General features: G+C 37.2%; 1 protein-coding gene across 19 annotated transcripts in view; it reads right to left on the bottom strand.

Moving 5' to 3' along the window:
- Positions 1 to 375: 375 nt before the first annotated feature.
- Positions 376 to 20,460, bottom strand: part of LOC114872172 (plasma membrane calcium-transporting ATPase 2) — a 52,419-nt gene continuing 32,334 nt past the window's right edge. For 10 of the 19 annotated variants that reach the window (XM_029179072.2, XM_029179063.2, XM_029179066.2 and 7 more), the window contains one exon: positions 9,042 to 11,563. In XM_029179072.2, the coding sequence (XP_029034905.1) occupies positions 11,054 to 11,563 (510 nt within the window). In that variant the 3' untranslated portion in view covers positions 9,042 to 11,053. Of the gene's footprint in view, positions 769 to 4,796; positions 4,866 to 4,885; positions 8,492 to 9,041; positions 11,564 to 12,797; positions 13,238 to 14,707; positions 14,793 to 18,401; positions 18,471 to 20,460 lie in introns of those variants that run through there. The other 9 variants (XM_029179075.2, XR_003788726.2, XR_003788727.2 and 6 more) reach the window with 9 other exon arrangements.

Below are 20,460 nucleotides of genomic sequence, written 5' to 3'. Positions count from 1 at the left end.
AAAAAGAAACAAGGAAGGAGACTATGGTGTTGCAATGAGAAATAGAGAAATAGAGAGAGAGAGAGAGGATAGAGGGGGCAAGGAGAGAAAAGAAGAAACGTAAGTAACAACTAAACAGAAGGAAGGCAGTGGTGCGTTACTTTGGTATTTTATAATTGGTGTTTCGCACGGATCAACTGAGGTCCGCGACGATGTTCTCGTGGATAGAAGGTCATCGTCATCGTCATGTTTCTTATTTTCTTTTCTAGATTCACCGTCTCTCGACTGAACGTGGCTTTGGTAATGACGACGACCCAACCCCGCGTCACGATTTCTCTTAATTTTCTTTCTTTTGACTCGGTCAGGAAAATCGATCCTCTCTTTTCTTCTCGTCGAGGATCACAAAGCACGCTTCTAGTCGCAGTTTTTTTTTTTTTTTATACCTCTTTTTGAACGCGCTGGCCACGAGAAAATAAGGATGAGGATTATTACACATCGTCGAAAAGATTTGTCAACGTAACAACACATTATCTATGACCGTTGTGGCTGCTGGACATTCTCTTTCTAAACGGCAGTCTCGGTGTGACTGTGACTCGAGAGCCTTTCCACGTCTATCTCAGGTATGGTCAGCTCGTCTGGGTTGTTGTCGGCGTATTCGATGCTGCTCGTCTGCGAGAGCCGCTTGCTTAAGGACGACTGCTTTCTCAGTACCTCCGCCAAGGGAGTGCTGCTGTGCTCGCTCGTGTAGCGCGCGTCTAGGCCCTGCCGAAATGCGTTCACTACGCGGATCTGCAAACGGAAACCTTTCTATCAGTATTTGCTCAACCATCTCCTCCTTTACCAGAAGATTGGTACATACACCGTTAGATCAAAATCCATTTAGGGGACTGAGCTTGATCCTCTCTATTTATTATTTTATTTCATAAACAACACTTGTATCATCTTCGTTCGATATGGATGATACAAGTGTAACTTTGGAACATAAGAAATATTTCATAATAATTTTCTCTTTTATTTTCAGAGTTAAGATGATCAACCTCTAAACAGATTAAAGGGACGTTTATGTAAATATAGAGGTATAATTATGTGTATGTATAAAGAGACAGAAAGCAGCGGCCACACGAATTACTAGAAGAACTAGGCGGGGCTTCGATACCCTGCGTAGCAAGGCAAAATAGTTAAGACACAGAATTTAAGGAAGCGACATCGATGGCACATACTTAAAGTACTTTTTGCAAGTTAACACAAGTATCTCTTTTTTTTTATATATATATATAATATTTATCTCTTAAACCATTGTCTGTTGATTTTCTTTATAGAAATAATTGAAATTTATAACTCACCGACATCACCGCCTCAAACTATACTTGCAATGTCACGCAACACCACATGCACCCGTCGATGGCCGAATCTTCCACGCGATTTCGTTCCTCCGTCTGGTCTTGTTGCTTGGATAACGGCCCAGAAGAAACGAAATCGTCGAATGCTTCAGACACACGATCATCGTTTCGATGCAGTAAGCGGATATGCGAGGCTTTGCTGAAAAGCTCCTCACGATTCCTCGATACTCCTTATTTTCTTTTTTATTTTTCTCCCTCTTAAAAATATTCTTAAGCCAACACACGCTTGTTACAGATACGAATGATCGACAAAAAGCTGGTACGATCATCGTGTCTAAAACAACAACAGCAAAAGAAAAGAAAAATAATTCCACGCATATACACCTGGCATCGTATGGTGAGCTGTAATCCAGCGTGACAAATTGCAGGCTGCGAACTCACATGCATTGGCGTAGTCACGTTTTTGAACAATGCTATTCAATCATTCATGATGGTACCTCCCCTGCGTGGAAGGAAACAACCCCCGTCCCAAAAAAAAAAAAAAAAAAAAAAAATTAAAACACCCGAGTTTTCTTTATAAAATACATGTAGGTATGTATGTTAATTAGATACACTGATATCTCTCTCTCTTTTTTTTCTTCCTTCCTTTCTTGCATTTTCATGGAAGTGGCAGGAAAATGTGTCGCTTTTTTTTTTTAAATTTGCTCATTCGTTTGTTTGACAGAAAACATTGAGGGAATACTTACACGATACGCCGTGGAGAGAGGTCCCCTAAACCAGGCTGACGGTCAGACACTGTTTAACCTGGCCGAATATCCGGTTTAGCGTTTCACTAAATGCGTCTCTCCGGTACATTTTAAACATGCACGCTATACCACCGCGCTCTGCTGACCAACACAACTCTGTGCACTCCCGGGCAGAGAGACAACGACGGTTGTTCCACAAAAAAAATGGACTCTTTTCATTTTCTTTCTCTTTAAGCAGCTCACAGGTCGACACATGACCTCCTCATGATTCCCCGTTTCACGAGCGATACGTCTCCCCTCTGCTTTCTATGTACAATTGAAAACTTTCTGTCCAACGCGAATAGAGGATACGCTTGCTCGAAGAACCTTCTGTCGGATAGGGATTGTTCTTGATACAAGTTTAATCCCGATGATTCAGACAAAAGTCGTATCGATCGTGTCGCAAGAATCATTCAGAAATATAGACATTGTAAGAGAATAGAGAGAGAGAGGGGGTGGAGAGAAAGTCGACAGTATGAAGAGAAGAAAAGAAGGATCTTTTGATGAGTGACTCTATATGAGAATGCGACAGACCTTGATACGCTATTTGAAGATCATCAAAAGAATAGTTAACGTTTCTTTGCCTCTTTATTATTGTCGATTCAGTTCAATTGATCAATATCCATGAATTTGTTTTGTCTTTCAAACTGTTACAATGTAATAGATTGCTCTAGTGGGCGTTCTTGTATCGAAGCATCTTCCACGAGGAGTTTATTTTATCAGAACAGACTCCAGGCTTTTAAGAGAAACTGCTAATCAAATTATAGGGTGAAAATTGGGTCGATCGAACGTTTCTGGTATCATGTTTCATACACACATACAAGTACACACAAACAGAGAGGAAACCATTAGTCAACGATAGTTTGTTGATGGAAAACGTTCGATCAACGCCATGGAAATAGCTCGTGAAGTCTGCTATCTCTCAAGATCGTCAGATCGTTTAGAAACCTTCTTTGTAATTGAACGATGGTACATGTAAATGATTAGAAACGTCTGCTTAGAAAAAAATTTGTAAGTATTAAACGTGGTAAGATCATAATGCATGGAACAATAGTAACGTGCCTACAAACACGACGTGGATCGTGCAAGAAAACCAGAAGATTGTTAATTTCCAAATTGTAATTAGTTACATGATTGATCAATTAAATTTGTACTTTCTACTACTTTCACCTTGAGTGTTTGAACTGTAGATGAAAATATTTAACAAAGGAAAACGAACCACGTCGTACTGTAAATGCAATAAAAAAGTATTACTACTTGCTTACACGTAAGCAGAATTGGCCGAAGGATCAGCAAGTCCAATTAAGTAGAAAATGTTGCCTTTGAAAATCGAGCAGCAAATGCTACTGATACAGCAAATTTCAATGACTCGTGAAAACGAAAATGTTGCCTCTGAAACTACACCTCGTGCCCTTTTCATTCAGCCTTGCAATCAAGAATCTTATTTCGATGAAAAATAACTAGCGTTTCCAGAAAAGAAGTCTATTTAATTTCTCTTTATCAAGATAGAATTTCAAGGCAGTAACAATAATTTTAAAAGAATCTTTTCCATTGAAACAAGAAAGACTTGTAAATGATTCCTTTTTTTTTCAGAGAGATAGGACGATGATCCATACGAGTGGCCTCATTTGGATCAATGGATAAGCAGTTGTACATTCTCGACATCAATGTTCTTCTAGCGAGCCGTTTAAAACCTCAAATCTATTTGTTATTGTATAACACTTGTGTAAGTATGTATGTCATCATGCACGTGGTACTAGGTGATCAGTGAAGTGCTTGATCTACCTTGTGTATGCTACTAATTGTAAACTACTGACTTGAGGTCAACTCAGTGAGAACGTAGTGCTACGTCGTAAGTATGCTAATTAATAAATTGCAGTGTATCGTGTACTGTCCAAGTAAACGTTACGCGAAGGAATTTATATGTTATCAATTTCTAATTGAATTTAATTCAACAGTGAGGACAAAGAATCGACTCGCATGAAACTTCATCGGTTGTCGAGATTCGTGAAGAATATAAAATAAAGAACAAGATGTAACTGGGGAACAGAGAAGCGAACGAGCAAAAGCTCTAGGCTCAAGTGTAAATGTGATCCGTGTTTGTGATGTGTATGAGTAACAGGAAGAAAAGATAAATTTGTACATTTTGTACATTGCAGACTAGCAAGAAAAAAAAGGGGACAGAGAATTACACAGAACTGTAATGAATAGTAGAGCAAGAAGTTAAAAACCAAGTCTCTAGTCTTTTCATGTACACTTTATGTTTTACCAACAAATTTGTACTTCTGATTATAAACGAACATTGTTATAAAAAAATGAAAAGACTAGAGATAAACAAATATCATAGAAAAAGAAGAGAAACAGTGTAAAGACAGAAGAAGGAAGCACTTTGTAGCAAAGAGGACAGATTGCGAACGTTATTATCACACAAAGAGCAAGTAAAAAAGCTTTAACAGTGAAATGTAAAACAGAATAGATTAGAGAAAGGTAAAAAGAAAAACTCTGTACGTATGTGTGTCTGTTGTGCTTGCATGTGTTTGTATAAGTGATGTCTATTTAGTATACATTGAGTAACAAACAGATAGATTAAGAATAGGCAGATAGGCAGACAGACAGACAGACAGACAGACAGACATAGTAAAAGATTAGAATTAGCGAAAGTGAGAAAGATAGAGCAGAGAGGAGCGCTTACAGCTTGGTCTGTCGAACTCTTGCTGTAGGGTACTGGTATCAAACGTTCCTGCAACTCGCCACCTATTACCTTCAAGAGCAAAGGATAATATCATGGTTATAACTGAACGCAACGAGCAGTACGCGCTTAGCAGTACACCACTTCTCGATAATCAGTTTAATTAAATTCGTTTACTTTAAATATTTGTCCCAATTTTTAACAACACCGTTACTATACCTTTTCGGCACCTTTTAACTAATGATACTTGGTCTCCTTTGTCAATCTATTTCTTCACTGTACTGCTCTAGTTATAAACAATTTCTTTGACATACATAGATCACTTTGTGTAAAAGCAATATTTCATAAAGCTAAAAAGTGCCTGAATATCCATAATCACCAAAAGAAGAAACTGTACATTAAAACTAGAAACCCTCCATAATATGTATATAAGATTATATTCATGTGAGATTAGATGCGTAAGTCAGCGAAATTCGATTGTTATGAATTGTGTGGAGAAAATGAAAGTAAAAAAAAAAAAAATTAACAGAGATTCATATAAGCAGAAACCGAGAATAGCTTTGTAACATGCAACGCAAGATAATAACATTTTCGAAATTTCACCCTCGTTAAATATTACAATGAGAACCGCTACTTGAACATCCTTTTTACATCTGATAAAGTAAGGTCCTCGATTTACGCCTAGCATTGTTTCTTTACAATCTTCAACAATTTGAAAATTCAAAGTGTTAACGACATGTAATAACACTGATTTTATTAGAGAGTATTCTATGAATTGTGTCATAAAAAGAGTAAAACACTGATTAAGCGTTACATAAGTCGATAGAATATTCTGTATAAGCCTTCAAGAATGTATGAGAACATCAACGTAAGTAGAATGTACTGAAAAGACTCGGCCTCGGGTCAGTAGAATACCGCGCGTCTGGTCAGACGTACGGAAGTAGAATATCGCGCGTTTGGTCAGACGCGTGCTAGTAGAATACTCCGTGACTGATGCGCCACCGGTCAGTAGTACGAGACAAGGATTGGCGCAACGCGATTCAGTGATAGATTCTGCGAATGGTCAGCCGTGCAGAATTCCACTGAATCAATGCAATATATTGCAAAGTGCTTTCTGAATATCATGTATGTAGATCTTATGATATAAATCGATTTACGAGCGAGAGCGGCGAGTTACAAAACACGCAAGTAATCCTAATTAACCGAATGGTTCAACAAATGCAGTGAAATATTAAGTGAGAGCTACGTGCTGGTGGTTCAGCCGCAAATAGTGTGCTCTTGAAGAGCTTGCTTGTTTTCATCACTTAGCATGTTGAAATTAGAACAATATTTAGTACCATTGACATTGATTAATGATTAATTTATTCTCTAAGAACAGTTGATATAATCTTCATTCATAAAAAAGAATGAGAATATTGTGTGAAGGTAAACCTGAGTATTCGTTTTGTCTTTGAAAGAACATTGTGAGTTTGTGTGCAAGAGAATATGTTATCTAATATAAGCCAAGCACCACAGAAATACTTCTATCAATATGTGCGTATATAATTTTAAGTACCATTTTCACTTTGATATTAATTTTCAATTATTATTAGGTACTCGAATGTTCCTTTAATATTAATAATTAACGACATGCAATGTCTTATAACGAATTTAGTACGGAAACGTAGTACCTAAGAACCAGAGTGAAAATGAAGTTTGAAGCCAAGGTGACTTTTGTTCAGAGCCTTACAGGTGCAAGCGTATAGTGTGAAATGTAATTTAAAGTGAGAAGCAAACAAAATAAAATTCTTTTTGCTGTACTCTCTGACTCTAAAAGACTAACTTTCCATACTCTCCTTAACATTCCATACCTTTGTAACATTATCAGAATATAAGAGTGAGTAAAAAAATATCATTTAACAACGCTTGGAGTAGTAGTTACAATGATACATTTAAGGCAAATAGAAAACGATCCAGAGACAAATTTACAGACGAGCTACAATTGCCATTAAGAATCAGAGTTCTGTTTTATTTCTGCAGACCTTTTTCACTCTGAGTGATTCACATAATTTATACTCTTACTTTGGTAAAAAAAAAAAAAAAATTAATAAAAAGAAACAATTAATCTTCTACACTGTCTGACTTTCCATTTTGTGCTACCATTTTTCAATTTTGAAATCTGTACTTAGAAAGCAATTGTAGTGAAGATACTTGGAAATGTTTGTATGCCCTCTGCTGATCGGCTTTAATCAAATAACATTCGAATAACGTGTCTTAAACTTTATTTTATAATAATAACAATAATAATAGTCGCTAATAATAATTAATTAAAAATTAATAATATATATTTATATGTATATATATACGTATGGTATATATAAATATATATAAATATATAAATGTTATATTCCCTACGTGTAACTGTTATAATCAATCATCATCATCGTTTCAACGTAACAGATTAATTTATTAATGCGTTAATATTAAAAAACGTTTAATATTTTATCTTTGTCTATTGTATATTCAACGCATATCTGCACCGGATGGTAACTTGCGAATACATAGCGTTTTTCACAAGATTTATATTATATGTATTTTCTTTTTCTTTATACTGACAAGAAAGTTATAGCAAGCAATTATTCAGTCCTACTGCGCGTATTAGAAATATAGTTTCTTTCTGCAACGAGACTTTGTTAAATAGTTTTATGTACACGTGCCAAAGTCTCTCTATTAAGTCTCTCGGCATACCTTTTCCACAACAAATATCGTTATCGCGAAGCGTACTGATTAACTTTTCCATCTCACCGCGAGGAATCCTATACAGAATGGATCAGCGATAGGAACAAGATGGCTTTTGTTGAATTCATTGATTGGAACAGTTGGAAACTGAACCCTTCGAATGTCCCATACGTATTTAACGGATTTTCAAATGAAACAAGAGGTGAGCACGTGAAAAATAAAACAAGCAAAAAGTGGCTGATTTATGTACAGCAATAATGACCCACTGAAATTATAGTACTTTCCCAATGCACCTATATCCACAGATTAAAATGCATTCAAATTCCTGGGCTCAAGTTTTTCCAGGGCTGATCAGAGACACAATAGAAAATTACTATCAGTTAGGCAAAATTTTTAAGAGATTTTCAGGAATTTTCAGCAACAGTCCAGTTACAAACTGATCAACAAAGAATTTACAAAATCATCTGATGCTAACGCGTATTTCATCAACAAGTGCAACTGGACTTGGAAAATTCTTAGCCATCAGAAAAGACCCAGCTTCTAATGATCTTTAGCCTTTTAGTTGTCCTCAATTTTGTTTTCCAATCGCGCACAATCTTGGCAGTGGACATCGGTTTTAAATCAAGGTGTACACTTATTGGGTGCACGCTATCTTTCCTGTGATTAAAAGGTAACGCAAAAAGGAATCTCTCAAGCCTCGTTTATCATATGCAAGCAGAGAAGTACCGAGAGGATTCTTTTTTTTATAAAACCTGTTAATCAAGAACGGAAGTTAGAGTGCAACGTACACACCTGGTGTATTAAGTAGGCGACACTTTGTATCACCAATGACAAGTAAAATATAAGTGCTGTGTTCCTCGTTCGCTATCCATCTTTGGAGTGTGGAAAGAAACTAAGATGACGATGTCCTTTATAGTGACTTTTGGTTCAACTACAAAGTGAAACCTTGATCACCTTATCGCTTTGCCTTCTTTGATCCTCTGTAAATATTTAAGAATCGTTTAATCTCCTGATCTTTAACTGTATGAAATTTTAGAAATGTTAACTTAAAAAAAAGAAAAGAAAAGAAACTTTAAGTACTTACTTTATTTATTTTGAAACACTTATTGTAATTTGAAACTGTTTGGTAATTCAGTATGAAAAATGATGGATCAAGGTTTCACTTTGCTTCTGAATGAGAAACTGGAAGGGAGACGAGGACAGCGACGAGATTCAATCTCGCAATTAAGTACGTCCTTTCACCATTTTTGTTCACGAGGCCCCTTTCTCTAACAAAAAAAAAGCTTCTCTATAGGCAGACTATAGAGTCCACAAGTCGACCCTTTTACTGCTAGCCCCCTGTTCCCATGATTTTCAGTGTCATGCAAATGTCTTGCACTGTTAAGCAAGTGTGGAAACCCCAACAAGCTTTAGGGAAACCGAGCTATAAAAGAATTTCTTCCAGACATGAAAATGGTACACAGGGTGTTCGTACACAGTCACAATCAAGAGTTCCATAGAAGAATAAAATAATTATTTAACCACTCCGTGTGAATTGCTTAAAAACAATAATGAATATATTTGTTAATTTAAAATTAAATTTAACACGCTTAACAATAATAAAATGACCCATTTTTATATAGCTATGTATACATTGTAGCTTCTTAGCTGTTGATTCTTTATATCATAAGTTGCTCAAAATAATTTGAGGATCACCCTGTGAAATCATTTCATTAACTCAGCCTAAAATGCAATTTCATAACTTAAATATATATAACAATTTTCTTGATCCTCAAATTGTTTCGAACAATCACCGATGTCATTAGTTTGTGCTGAGCTTAACGAACAACCAGATACAGCAATAACATCTTGAATCTTGAACATGATTTACCTCAAATTTCCATTGGTTCACAATGGAACGAGACATACGCATAAAAAGGCCTTTGTTTTCATAATCAATCACGCATACAAATTCTCAACAAGTAACTGAAACAAATGGAGACTTTACAAACACCCTGTATAATACTTCCAAGTATACACTAGGTACTAAACAAGTGAGCAATGATGATTACAAATCAGATAAGTCACAATAATCAATTAATTATAACAGAGAACAGAGTTGACTGCAACAGAATGAATGAGACTGCAAGATTACTGTTTTTGCTGATTCAAGAAGCCTATTTTTCATGACGAATAGAATTCTCTGAACAAAGATGCAGGCTTCAAGAAGAGAAAATACAAGATAAGTACTGGAGGCGATGAATGTATATTCCAACTCAACCCAACCCATTTTATAGTTGATAGAAAAGTTTCTTATGAAAACTGGATGAGAGTTAATCACGTTAATCGTTTCGTTAACGGTGGATACAAGTTCAGATTCAATCTCATGGTGAACAAGCAGGTCGTCATGTAAATGGTGAACGTATGGTATGTGAGAAGACAATTAATCAAGCAAGCAAGTACTTAAGCCGAATCAACGTGCGAACAAATAATAGGCAGTCAGCCTAACAAATGTTTGAATAATTTGTAATTAGCTTTCGCTTTATCACGTTTCAATTAAATGATTATTAAAATAATCACAGGTAGGATATAAATTAGGGAAGGTGAATAGACGAATTAAATGATCAAAGGACGAAGGCTCTGACTAATTATAATCTTGGGCTTTTGATATGGAATTATTCCTCATCATTATTAAGCCAGAGCAATAATTACACCTGAATAAGAATGAAGATACTCGGTCCCCTGACAAGGAACAAGAAGGAAGCTGAACAAGCAGTCTAATATATTGAAATTCATGCTAGACGAACATTTTCAAAGCTGGTATACTATGTCCACTTCGGATAGAAACTCGCGTGAAACAGAACTCTGTCTCCCAAACGAGCCTTAAGTACTTGTAGCTCTCTCTCTTTCTCCCAGAAGCAGAAGAGGATGGAGTGAACGACGAATTAAAAGAAATCCCTCAGAGCAAGAGAAGCACAAACTGACGGTCCTCGGGATAAAATTAAAAGTCTCTGAGAGCAAGAGTAGGAAATAAAATTTTTTCCACAGAATAAAATTGAAGAACAGGAGAAAACTTCCTCTTCGGTAGGTAATTAGTTAAAATGCAAAGAGTAAGAAACAACTACAAACGTCCCTTAGGACTTTCGGAGTACAAGAAGCGGGTAAATAACACTGTACAGCGTCCAATGTGGACAGAGAATGTCGATATAGTCTAATAAAATAAAAAAGACTGGTGATACATATCTCGAGCAAGCAATCGCCTTAAAATACAAGAAGTAAAAAAATAAAATCTGCGACAAGTTAATTGAGTATCATCGAACGACCACGAAGAGTCGCGACTAAAAGAGACAAGACACTTTGTTGCCATGAAACAGAGGTAACAGATGATCTGTGGAGAAAAGAAAAATCAAGGGAGAGAAAGAGAGAGAGAGAGAGAGAGAGAGAGAGAAAATGAAAAGTAAAATGAAAAGCGACAAAGATCGATAGAAAGATAGAGTAGTAATGTGAGAAGATAGGGTAGAGGGCTAAAGGGGGGTGTAGAGTGGCGACACGCAAAGCTGCCTTTAAATGCTGGTCTCATGCACGAGCTTCGTCAATTCCGGGAGAGCCAGATTATTGGAGCTGAGAAGCAGGGAGTTTCCTGTGTTGCTGTCTTTGTTGTTGCTGTTGCTACTCTGCATCTGCGTATGGTTGGGGCTCAGGGCCTGGTTTAGGGCGCTATTGGACGAGGATCTATTGTCATTGGTGGTGTTAATGGTATTATGATGGTTGTACGCGTTGGCTGATCCAGTAACGGTGAGCAACAACGGCGACGTCAAGTTGTTAGCCGACTGCATCCTGGCTGCTGCTGAATGGTCCACCAGGAGATTCTGATCGGCGCTCTTGTTAGGCAACTTGCCAGCGTTCAGCGCGGTGTTTGTCGGGTCTTCGTCAATGTATGTGAAGTCAGAGAGTGGTCGGGGCCCGGTGTGGCTGCGTGAGCTGCGCATACTGTGTAAGCTGTGTAAACTATGGACAGAGCGTCGCTCCTCCAAATCTTCCAGAGTCGACTTGAACGCTCTGATTACTCGAAGCTGCAAAAACAGGGAAGAGGATGTTCTATCAGGAAGCGAGGAGGCAAGCCAGCGACACACAAGCACGCCATACTCGTATTTATCTTGTGTGTGTCTCATATATAAGTATATATATACGTATATATCTCTCTATATCTACATCATATACTTATATATGTATATATATATTTCTTTTGGTGGTGCAGTTGTTCTCATTGTCAGTTTTGTTTGTTTCAAGTGTCTGTGCGTCTGTTCTTTTGTATTCCTCTCCTCTTCTTTTTCAATAGGAGAGGGACACGTATAGTGTTCCGGTTCTTGCGGAGATATCTGAACACTGGACGTGTGTGTATATATATATATATATATGATGTATGTGTTGAGGTGCACATCGTTGGGTTATTCTCTTCGTCGTGGACTTGGTTGCATTTCACCCGAGTTCAGGCTTATATAAACTGCGCTAAATGGGGCGTAATTCTACCGCCTAGCGTGCGCATGCACGCGTCTACCTTTTACTGTGCGTACCTACCTACGCGGGCAGGCGGAAAGCCGCAGCAGTTTGCAAGGGCAAGGTATAAACTACCTACAATTATCCCTCTCTCTTCAGACCACTAATCAGTCTACCTGGACACCTAAATCGAACATCTCGTCAACCTCCCTGAAAGCAGAATCATCCTTACTTCTTGCTTCTGAATCAATGAGCTCACTCCCTGAAAGGAAAGGACATATCAGAAACAAGAAAAAAGGAGAATTCTGGAGCAAGATTAACCCTCTAGAGTGAATAAAATCAATAAAATACTCACAAATTTTCCTGAAAAACAATCAACACGGTGGTTGAGTCTAGAACCACAATTAACTTAAAGAGTATAATACACAAAATGTCAACTTCAGGTATCGCTAAGACATCTAGGATGAATGAGAAACATTAAACAGGGTACTTCCGTTTGTAGCCAATTAGAAATGGTCCGTAACAGTCCTGAACAGAAAGCTACAGTGTGGGCTCTAATTCTTTGATGAAGCACACGCTTGAACCGCAACCTGTCGACGATCACGGGGAAAGAAATAGTGTGAAAACTTGCAGAGAGAAAGAGAGAGAGAGTGAGAGAGAGAGAGAGAAAGAAGCGAAAGTAGAAAATAAGGTAGAAATAGTGTAAGTGTACATTGTAAAGAGAAAGAAATAGAGACGGAGAAGAAAAAAGAGTTACAGAAAGCAAAGAGTGAAAAGTAATTTCACTAATTCTTGGTGATTAATACTACATACTGCTAATATTTTCATTTATAATCTTATTTTGTAATTAATTTTTCATTCTTAAACAAGTAGAGTCAGAGACACGTGATTTCCAATTCAATTAGCTTATTTCCTGATCCTTCAGTCCTACGACATTGTAGTAACCAAATAACACTATTCCAAGTGTCAATAGTTCCCACACTAATTAAGTACACAATTCGATATATCCATGATGATTAAAGTTTAACGCTTGAATCCCAATACTCTATTACAGAGTGTGGTATCTTATTCGCTCCCCATAAGATGCCTCCTAATCCCCTTTGTTTCATTCAGAAACTGTCCTGTGATGGAGATATATCTGGGAGGAGCCGATTACATGCCGGCAAATAGCTTGTTACAACATAGGTGGTAATCGCAAAGCTACTAAAAGCTTCTGCTCGACGAGATCCTTTGAAGGATTACGCGGACCACTGCAACAAAGTCAACCTTTCTATGCCACTCGCGCGCAATGCCGTGTTAGAAATCAAATGAACAAAACACACACGCGTCACGCAAAGACAATGCACAATATGAGCAATCGTGCACACTCGCACACTGAATGGCTCAAACGCAATTGGAGTTAAAACAAGAGGATGATTGGTGTGTGTGTGTGTGTCTCGGGTGTCAAGGAGATTGCTCTCTTTCAGCGATCAAGATTAGCCAGCATTTCTTGTGGACTATAGAAGGAAATAAAGAGCAGTCATGGAACTTTCTTTCAGCCCTTTCTCCTCAATGTATCCTCTAAAGAAAGCTTTATGTCTGCAAAATTTACATTCCCATCAGCAATCAATAAATACTGATAAAGTTGATCAGTTAACTGAAGTAGGAGAACAAAAGAAGCAAACTCTACATCTGCACCTAGACACACAATGGCAGAAGGAGATATGGAGTGGTTCTCTTGATAATGTTGAAACAGACTTGTTCAAAAGTCAGGGAAAAAGTAGACTCTGTTCTGAGAGGCAGGAAGAGATAGGAACTTTCTGACACACCGTGAAACTTCTTCCAAGACAGAGGATCTGCAAAAGAGAAAGGCAAAGCAGTTGTATCGCTTGATTTTTAAAGAAGACTTTTCACGGCCTGTCTGTCTAGAAAAATATGCAAGGAAAGGACAAAGGCAAACAGAAACAAGCAGCAGAGATGGGACAGGAGAAAGAGACTTTGCTTGACGATGTAACACTTCAAGCTGAATATCTTATTAAGACAGTCTCTTGATGTGAAAAGGATTCGCGTTGACTTTGGCTGGTTAAACACACGCACGAACCACATGGCCGCCACGAAAAAATGCTTGCGTTTGTTCTAACAGTCGCAGTTATTGAATCATAGGATTAAGTATGGAAACGATACAACGGGGAGTACACGCAGCACACAATCATATCAGACAGCTATAGACTACTGAAAAAAAGAGAGCAGGCGGACGGTGGTCTAGAAGCACAAGAGGCTCTTCCATCGACTTCACCGGCCAGCCCACACTCGCTACACAAAAACACAGTGGTGTAACGAAACATCGTTCACTGTATCAGTGCTATGAAACCGTCGCCGTCGTCTCTGCTCCACTTTTCTTCTTATATCGTCTTCTTTGTAGAAGATGAAACAATTAAAATGTAATTTTTCAAACACTGTACACAGAGAGTTAGAATTTCTTGCATCGAATTCACTGATCCAACTTGTCCTACGTACGGTAGCACAGAATCTTCCTTTTCTCTTTATAGCTTTCAATAAGATTCCACTGGCCTTGGGCCCTTAAATTGAAACATTTTCAAGTGGTCACATCCAGTCCGACGGCGACGTTTCAATCGGCACACCGTACGTACGTCGACGATCCGTCCTGTGTATGCGTACGTATGGCAAAGTTGACGATACAACGAATTATTAACGGCAGGCGATCTACATGAGCTACGTACTTGTTTGTACTCCGACAGGATAAGTGTGGCGGCGGGCAAGACTGCCGCCCCGTTATACCTCAGTCTCCCGAATGGGTTCCGCTGGCTAACAAACCACAAATCATACCATCAGTCTTAATTTCTATCCTCTTCTTAATATCATTACTTTTTTTTAGGCGTGTTTTTTTTGCGTTTGCGTCAGTAATTAATTCCTATGTACACTGGCGTGTGTGTCTCATTTCGTGTGTCTTTTTTAATTGATTCTGTTTCTTTGGTAAAATTGTATCTGTTGCTGTTGTCGTTGTTATTGTTTGCCTCCTATCTCTTGTCAGCCAAGCTTCCAAACGTTATTTTACGCCTCCTGAACAAGTTTCTTATAGGATAGCACGTGTGATGAAGTGTTAGGACAGTCCTGAGGGACCGTAAGCTCAGTCACTATGGAATACTGTTCATTATTTAACCGTCTAGAATTGCTTCAGCAAACTTGATAAATTTTCAAGGATCACTTGCACGATTAAATCGCTTCTCAGACAGTTAAATTCTTTTCGGTAGTTTCCAACATCAATTCTGAATAATAAACCAAGTAATCTGAGCTTCTGTGATCGAAGTGAAGCTTGAAAGCTTGCAAACAACAGAATTGAACTGGCAATTGCTACATGCAAGCGTTTCTGGGTTCGACGAGTTCGTTTCTCGATCCTTGACTCGAAGAGTGTCGAGGAAACAGTGAAACAGTGAACGGTTCATCCTATTAAAAGCTTCTACTTGGTGGTATCGAGAAGCGAAGCCGTGGAATATTGTGGATAAGAGAAGTAACAAGTCCAGTAGATTCTACAAACCCAAAATGACAAGACGAATGGTTTAGAAGTTGATGCTAAAGTCAGGAATAAAAAGTTATCAAAGGAATGATATTCTCGAGGAATTAACAATATCTGTTGAATCCTTTTTTGAAAATCACAGTTTCAATGATCCTTATTCCAAAACTCCAATACCATCCTTCTGAACCATTCTTTGTACTCCTTTGACCGGTAGGTCAGAAAACGTATTTCCTGATATCTTTCCCTTTTCTTTCCACCAAAGAAACTTCGTACCAATGTGTACTGTGCCTGGAGAGCTTGGTTGGTTGTGCAAGATAAAATATCTCTCGTGTCTGCTGTCAGTTGTTACGTGACGTTTGTGTACATGTGAACTGACTGCCAGTTTCTTGCAGATATTTCTTTTTGCTGTCGTGTAGACGGCAGACAGATATGAACAGACTGTGCACGTACATCATATATTCTTAACAGCACACGCACCCACATTGAGAGACACACAATGCATTTGTCACATATCCACAGTTTGTACGTTAATGGTATATATATATATATATATATATATATATATATATATATTACAGCAAAACGGCACACACACTGCAACAAGTAAAGAACAGAAATAAGACACAAAAGGAGCAAATCAGCCAAACGGAATCACAGGTGTTCTGCTGGAGCATGTGGTTAATGCTTGTCTCTCTGTGAGCAAGAGAAACATAGAGGATGCAACAGAGTATTATTGTAGTTGTTTGTTCATAGTATTGTTAATATGTCGACACTGTTTGCCCATATATGTATCTTTTCTTAACAGTTTTCTGGCGCGAATACTGCATGCAGTTTACACGCATAGCACACGTACAAGGTACTCTGAGGCTGCTTTATTTTCATAGGTGCATCTCTTGTGAATCAACTTCTGAGCTTTGAGAAAGCTTCTGCAAGAAAGAAATTGCCTGTGCCTTGTGAGTTCAGAATCATTGTGGCTGGTTTTTTTTTTTTTACTTGTATGTCTTGGACATGAAGTTACTCGTGGATACATGTATGTAAAATGTTGATGAGAATGATGACGGAACCTGAGGCAAAAGCTTTTTGTTAAACGTACTTCATTTTTTAGTAAGTAAGCATAGTAGTTGAATGATGGAGCTGGTACATTTGTGTAGATGGGTTCTTTCGACAATAACTTTCTTGTGTCCCTTAAATTTTTGATTGTCAAAGATAAGATTTTTGTTAAGAAAGCTAAAGAATGTTCTGAAAGCGAGCATGTTAGATGAGATACCGATGAATGTTTTTGACACATTTACCATAGATCACTGATTGATAATATACTTTGCTTGAAGCGTGTATATATATATATATATATATAAAAAAAATATCCAACGTCTACTGCCATAGCAGAGATTCTTTAAATAATAAAAATGGAAAAACGTTTACCTTCACGATATTGAGTTCTCACATTGAAAAGTATACTTGTGTAATGTAGAGAAGTTTCAGCAATACCTTTGCTCAATAAAAAAATTAAATAAAAAAAAAAAAAACTTCAGAAGCAAACATCAAAAACATGTACATATTCATTCTCAATGCTCGACAATATCCTGTATCATATGGTATCGGTAAATCACTTAATAGCACACTGTAAAACTGAATAGTCCCTGAAACTGAACACTGTGTCAATAAAAAAAAAAAAAAGAGGAAGAAAAAAAAATGGAGTGAACTTAATTAATATGAAAAATTAGTAAATGTCAATGTACTGTATAATTAATTTCTCAAAGATGAAGAAAAAAAAAAAAAAGAAACGTCTCGATGATCACGTATATACGGACAACTTATATACGTACATACATACGCACAGACGTGCATGCAACACTTTAGAATCAATGGAAAGAAGAGAAAACCAAAACTAGGATCTGGGTGGAATAGAACAAACTGAATGTTTGGACAAATTTTCTTTCAGCTTGATTTTCTCTTTGCGTACATAAGAAAACAGAAATAGAAATTGTGAGTTTTGGTGAATTAAATAAAGATTGTTGTGCTTTTATGATTGAAGAGAAGAGTTAAGTGAATTTTCTAATTACTCCAAGCATTTATCGACACTTTGCTGACTACAACTAGTTTACTGGAATAAGCTTAAATGATTAGACATTTTATATTCTAAGGTAAGAATTCTTTATAAGCGAATTTGTAGATAGTATTGATTATTTTTAAAAATAACTTGTTACTGTGAGAGAAGTGGTAGCAAAGTTGGAAACTTTGTAGGATTACATCATGTTCTATAGCCAGCAAAGTTCAATATAAAGTGCATAGGTAATAAAGACATAAAAGTTAACAAGAATCTCGTCAACATTTAATTTCTCTTCTCTTCAAACAGGAAGTATTGATAACTCTGTCTGAAACAAAATATGAAAAAAAAAAGGATGGCACATGTTTCTTTGCAGTTCATTGATTGATAGACGATAAAACAATGAAAAAATATTTTTAAAAAATAGCATGTATTACGCGAAAGAAGCGAGTAGAAGCTCGCAATTTGCAAGCAAAATTGACAGAAGGACAGGCCATCAGACAATCATATAAATGAAATTCAAAGAATTTAAACAAAATGAATATAAAAAAAAATACAGAATTTCTTTCAATCAGAGAAATCAAGGTGAGCGTGAATCAACGTTCATTAAAAATAGCAATGTTAAGAAGAGAAGAGACAGGAATAAGATAGAGAAAACCAAGTACGTCAAACGGAAAGGCACCAGTAAGAAGGGAAACTCAAAAGAGCCAAACTGGTTAATGAAAAAGAAAAAAAAAAAAAAACGAAAGTGTAAGAAAACAAAACGAAAAGAAAAAACAAACTGATAATAATTATAAAGAATTAATATTTAAAGAACGGTCAAACAGTGCGGAGATTGGACTTGCGGACTAACCATATAGTAATCCTGAGAGGGGGATCTGCCTGTCACAGATACATTCTGCACCAGAGTTCTATTGCTCGTCTGAAAGTAGGTTATACACATTCAATTTATATAATTAGCTTAACTGGAATCGTGGTATCTATAATACTTGTTTTGTTTGTTTGTTTTTTTATATAGCTTACAATAATGTAATTCATAAAAGGACATACACATGAATTGAATGAATTAAACTTGTATGTTCATTCATCATCATCATCATTTTTGTACTTATTGTTTCTTTGCTTTACCTTGCTAAAGTGAAGAGTAGTGTTACGAGGATAAGAAGAAAGGAAATAAGAGAGAAAGCGAAGTAAGTCAACAGAATAAAGAAGGTAGAGATTTCTTTCGTTTTCTTTGGACTATGCAATCGTTCCATCAAACTTGTAACAATAACTGGTACAGTAAGATACTTCAGATGGAGTTTCTTGCATGTCCAAAAGGTGTACTCGTTATAAATTGGTAAGGTCGTAATGGTGTAATATGTAAATAATTTACACGATCACGAGCCGCGGTTACGTTATGTATGGCGCTAGCTTCATCAGGTTTAACCCGTTCCCTTACAGAGAAATGAAAGAATGAGAAAAAAGAAAAGGAACAGAAAAATATATGAGACACAGAGGCGTCGTCGACGAGGAAGGGCAGCTTGTTTGTCCTTTCCGACTCTCGCTCGAGCATCGATTAATAAAACTCATCCTTACACATCACCCTGTCCGTTGTCTTACAAGTCTAGAAATGTCAGTCAGTCGTCAAATATCAAATCCTTTTCCAAGGATCCTTATGCTCTGTCCTGTGATTAAACGTGTCTTCGTTTTCCTCTCCTTACAGTATCAATGAAGACTCTTGTACCTTGTACATTCATTTATAATAGACTATCGTGAACCCTTAAACGTTGCATATATTTCAAAGAAAATTATACATGGATACTCGACGTAAGCTTTGGAACAGAAATATGGAACGAGGACTGCGTGGACCACTGCTAACTTGGTACTAATGATCAGATTCGTGCCTCTACGTCGAGCAAACTGATGACTCTAGCCTAGTCTAGAACATCTACGTGCTTCTAAAGGGTGTCAAATGATCAGGCAACGATCGTCGAAGGTGACACAAGCTGGAGAGGTCGGTCTACCATAACCATCCTACACTTTCAAGTGTAAGTAAATCTCTGCTGAACCCTGATGAAGGGTCAGAGTAGTTTCGCGAAGACTTTCTCTCAAGAGAAAGTAAAATTAACGCTAAAATTCACTAATTGCTATGTGGCAGTGAGCGTGTTAAGTCTGTACGAGTGTTATCCTAATAAAGTATCCTATCATTTTGAAAAATACAGTTCTAACTAAAGATTCAAACCTTTCTTTAAGTACAATTGCCTCTTCTAATCGAGGAAAAATAATGTTTCTGCCAGAGTATCCTTCGCCTTAGGAACTTTATTCAAAGTTAATGGCATCTGGAAGACATCTGAAGTTGATGAAACAATCTAGAATAGTTTATCTGAGGAACAGGAACCCGAAGAAGATCGTTCGGCATGAAAAGAAACGGCTCTCCAGCTATTAGACGCTGTAGGGGGAATTTGCTTAATCGTCGAGCTTTCTTTCTTTCTGTGGCTAACGCGAAGTAATTATCGAGAGGGTAAAACGCAAGGTACGCATCGTCGAGGTAACACGGCAAAGAACTCAAATGAAAATGCAAACCAAGGTAAAGAACGTTCTGAACGTAAACGAGTAAAACAAAATGATACCAACGAAAAATAAAAAAAACATGTATGGAACAAAGTATATAACTCACGTATATATACTTTCTGATTGTGCATATGCACAGGCTGTACACGGTAGGAGCACGCGGATGATTCTTCAAGGGTGGATCCAAAAGATGGAAAGGAATTTAAAGATAGCGTGTCAGGTAAACGTGTGATCCTATGACAGGTGTCTCCTTCTCACACATCCTGATGAAAGTAATTCAATCGTTAGAAGAAAAAAAAAAAAAAGAAAAAGAAAAATCAAATTGATATCAAATGAAAAACACACACATTTACCTGAAC

This window comes from Osmia bicornis, chromosome 16, assembly GCF_907164935.1.
Source record: "Osmia bicornis bicornis chromosome 16, iOsmBic2.1, whole genome shotgun sequence".
NCBI classification, from domain to species: Eukaryota; Metazoa; Arthropoda; class Insecta; order Hymenoptera; family Megachilidae; genus Osmia; species Osmia bicornis.
The sequence above is the reverse complement of the archived record's forward strand: the minus strand, read 5'-3'. Positions and strand labels throughout refer to the sequence as shown.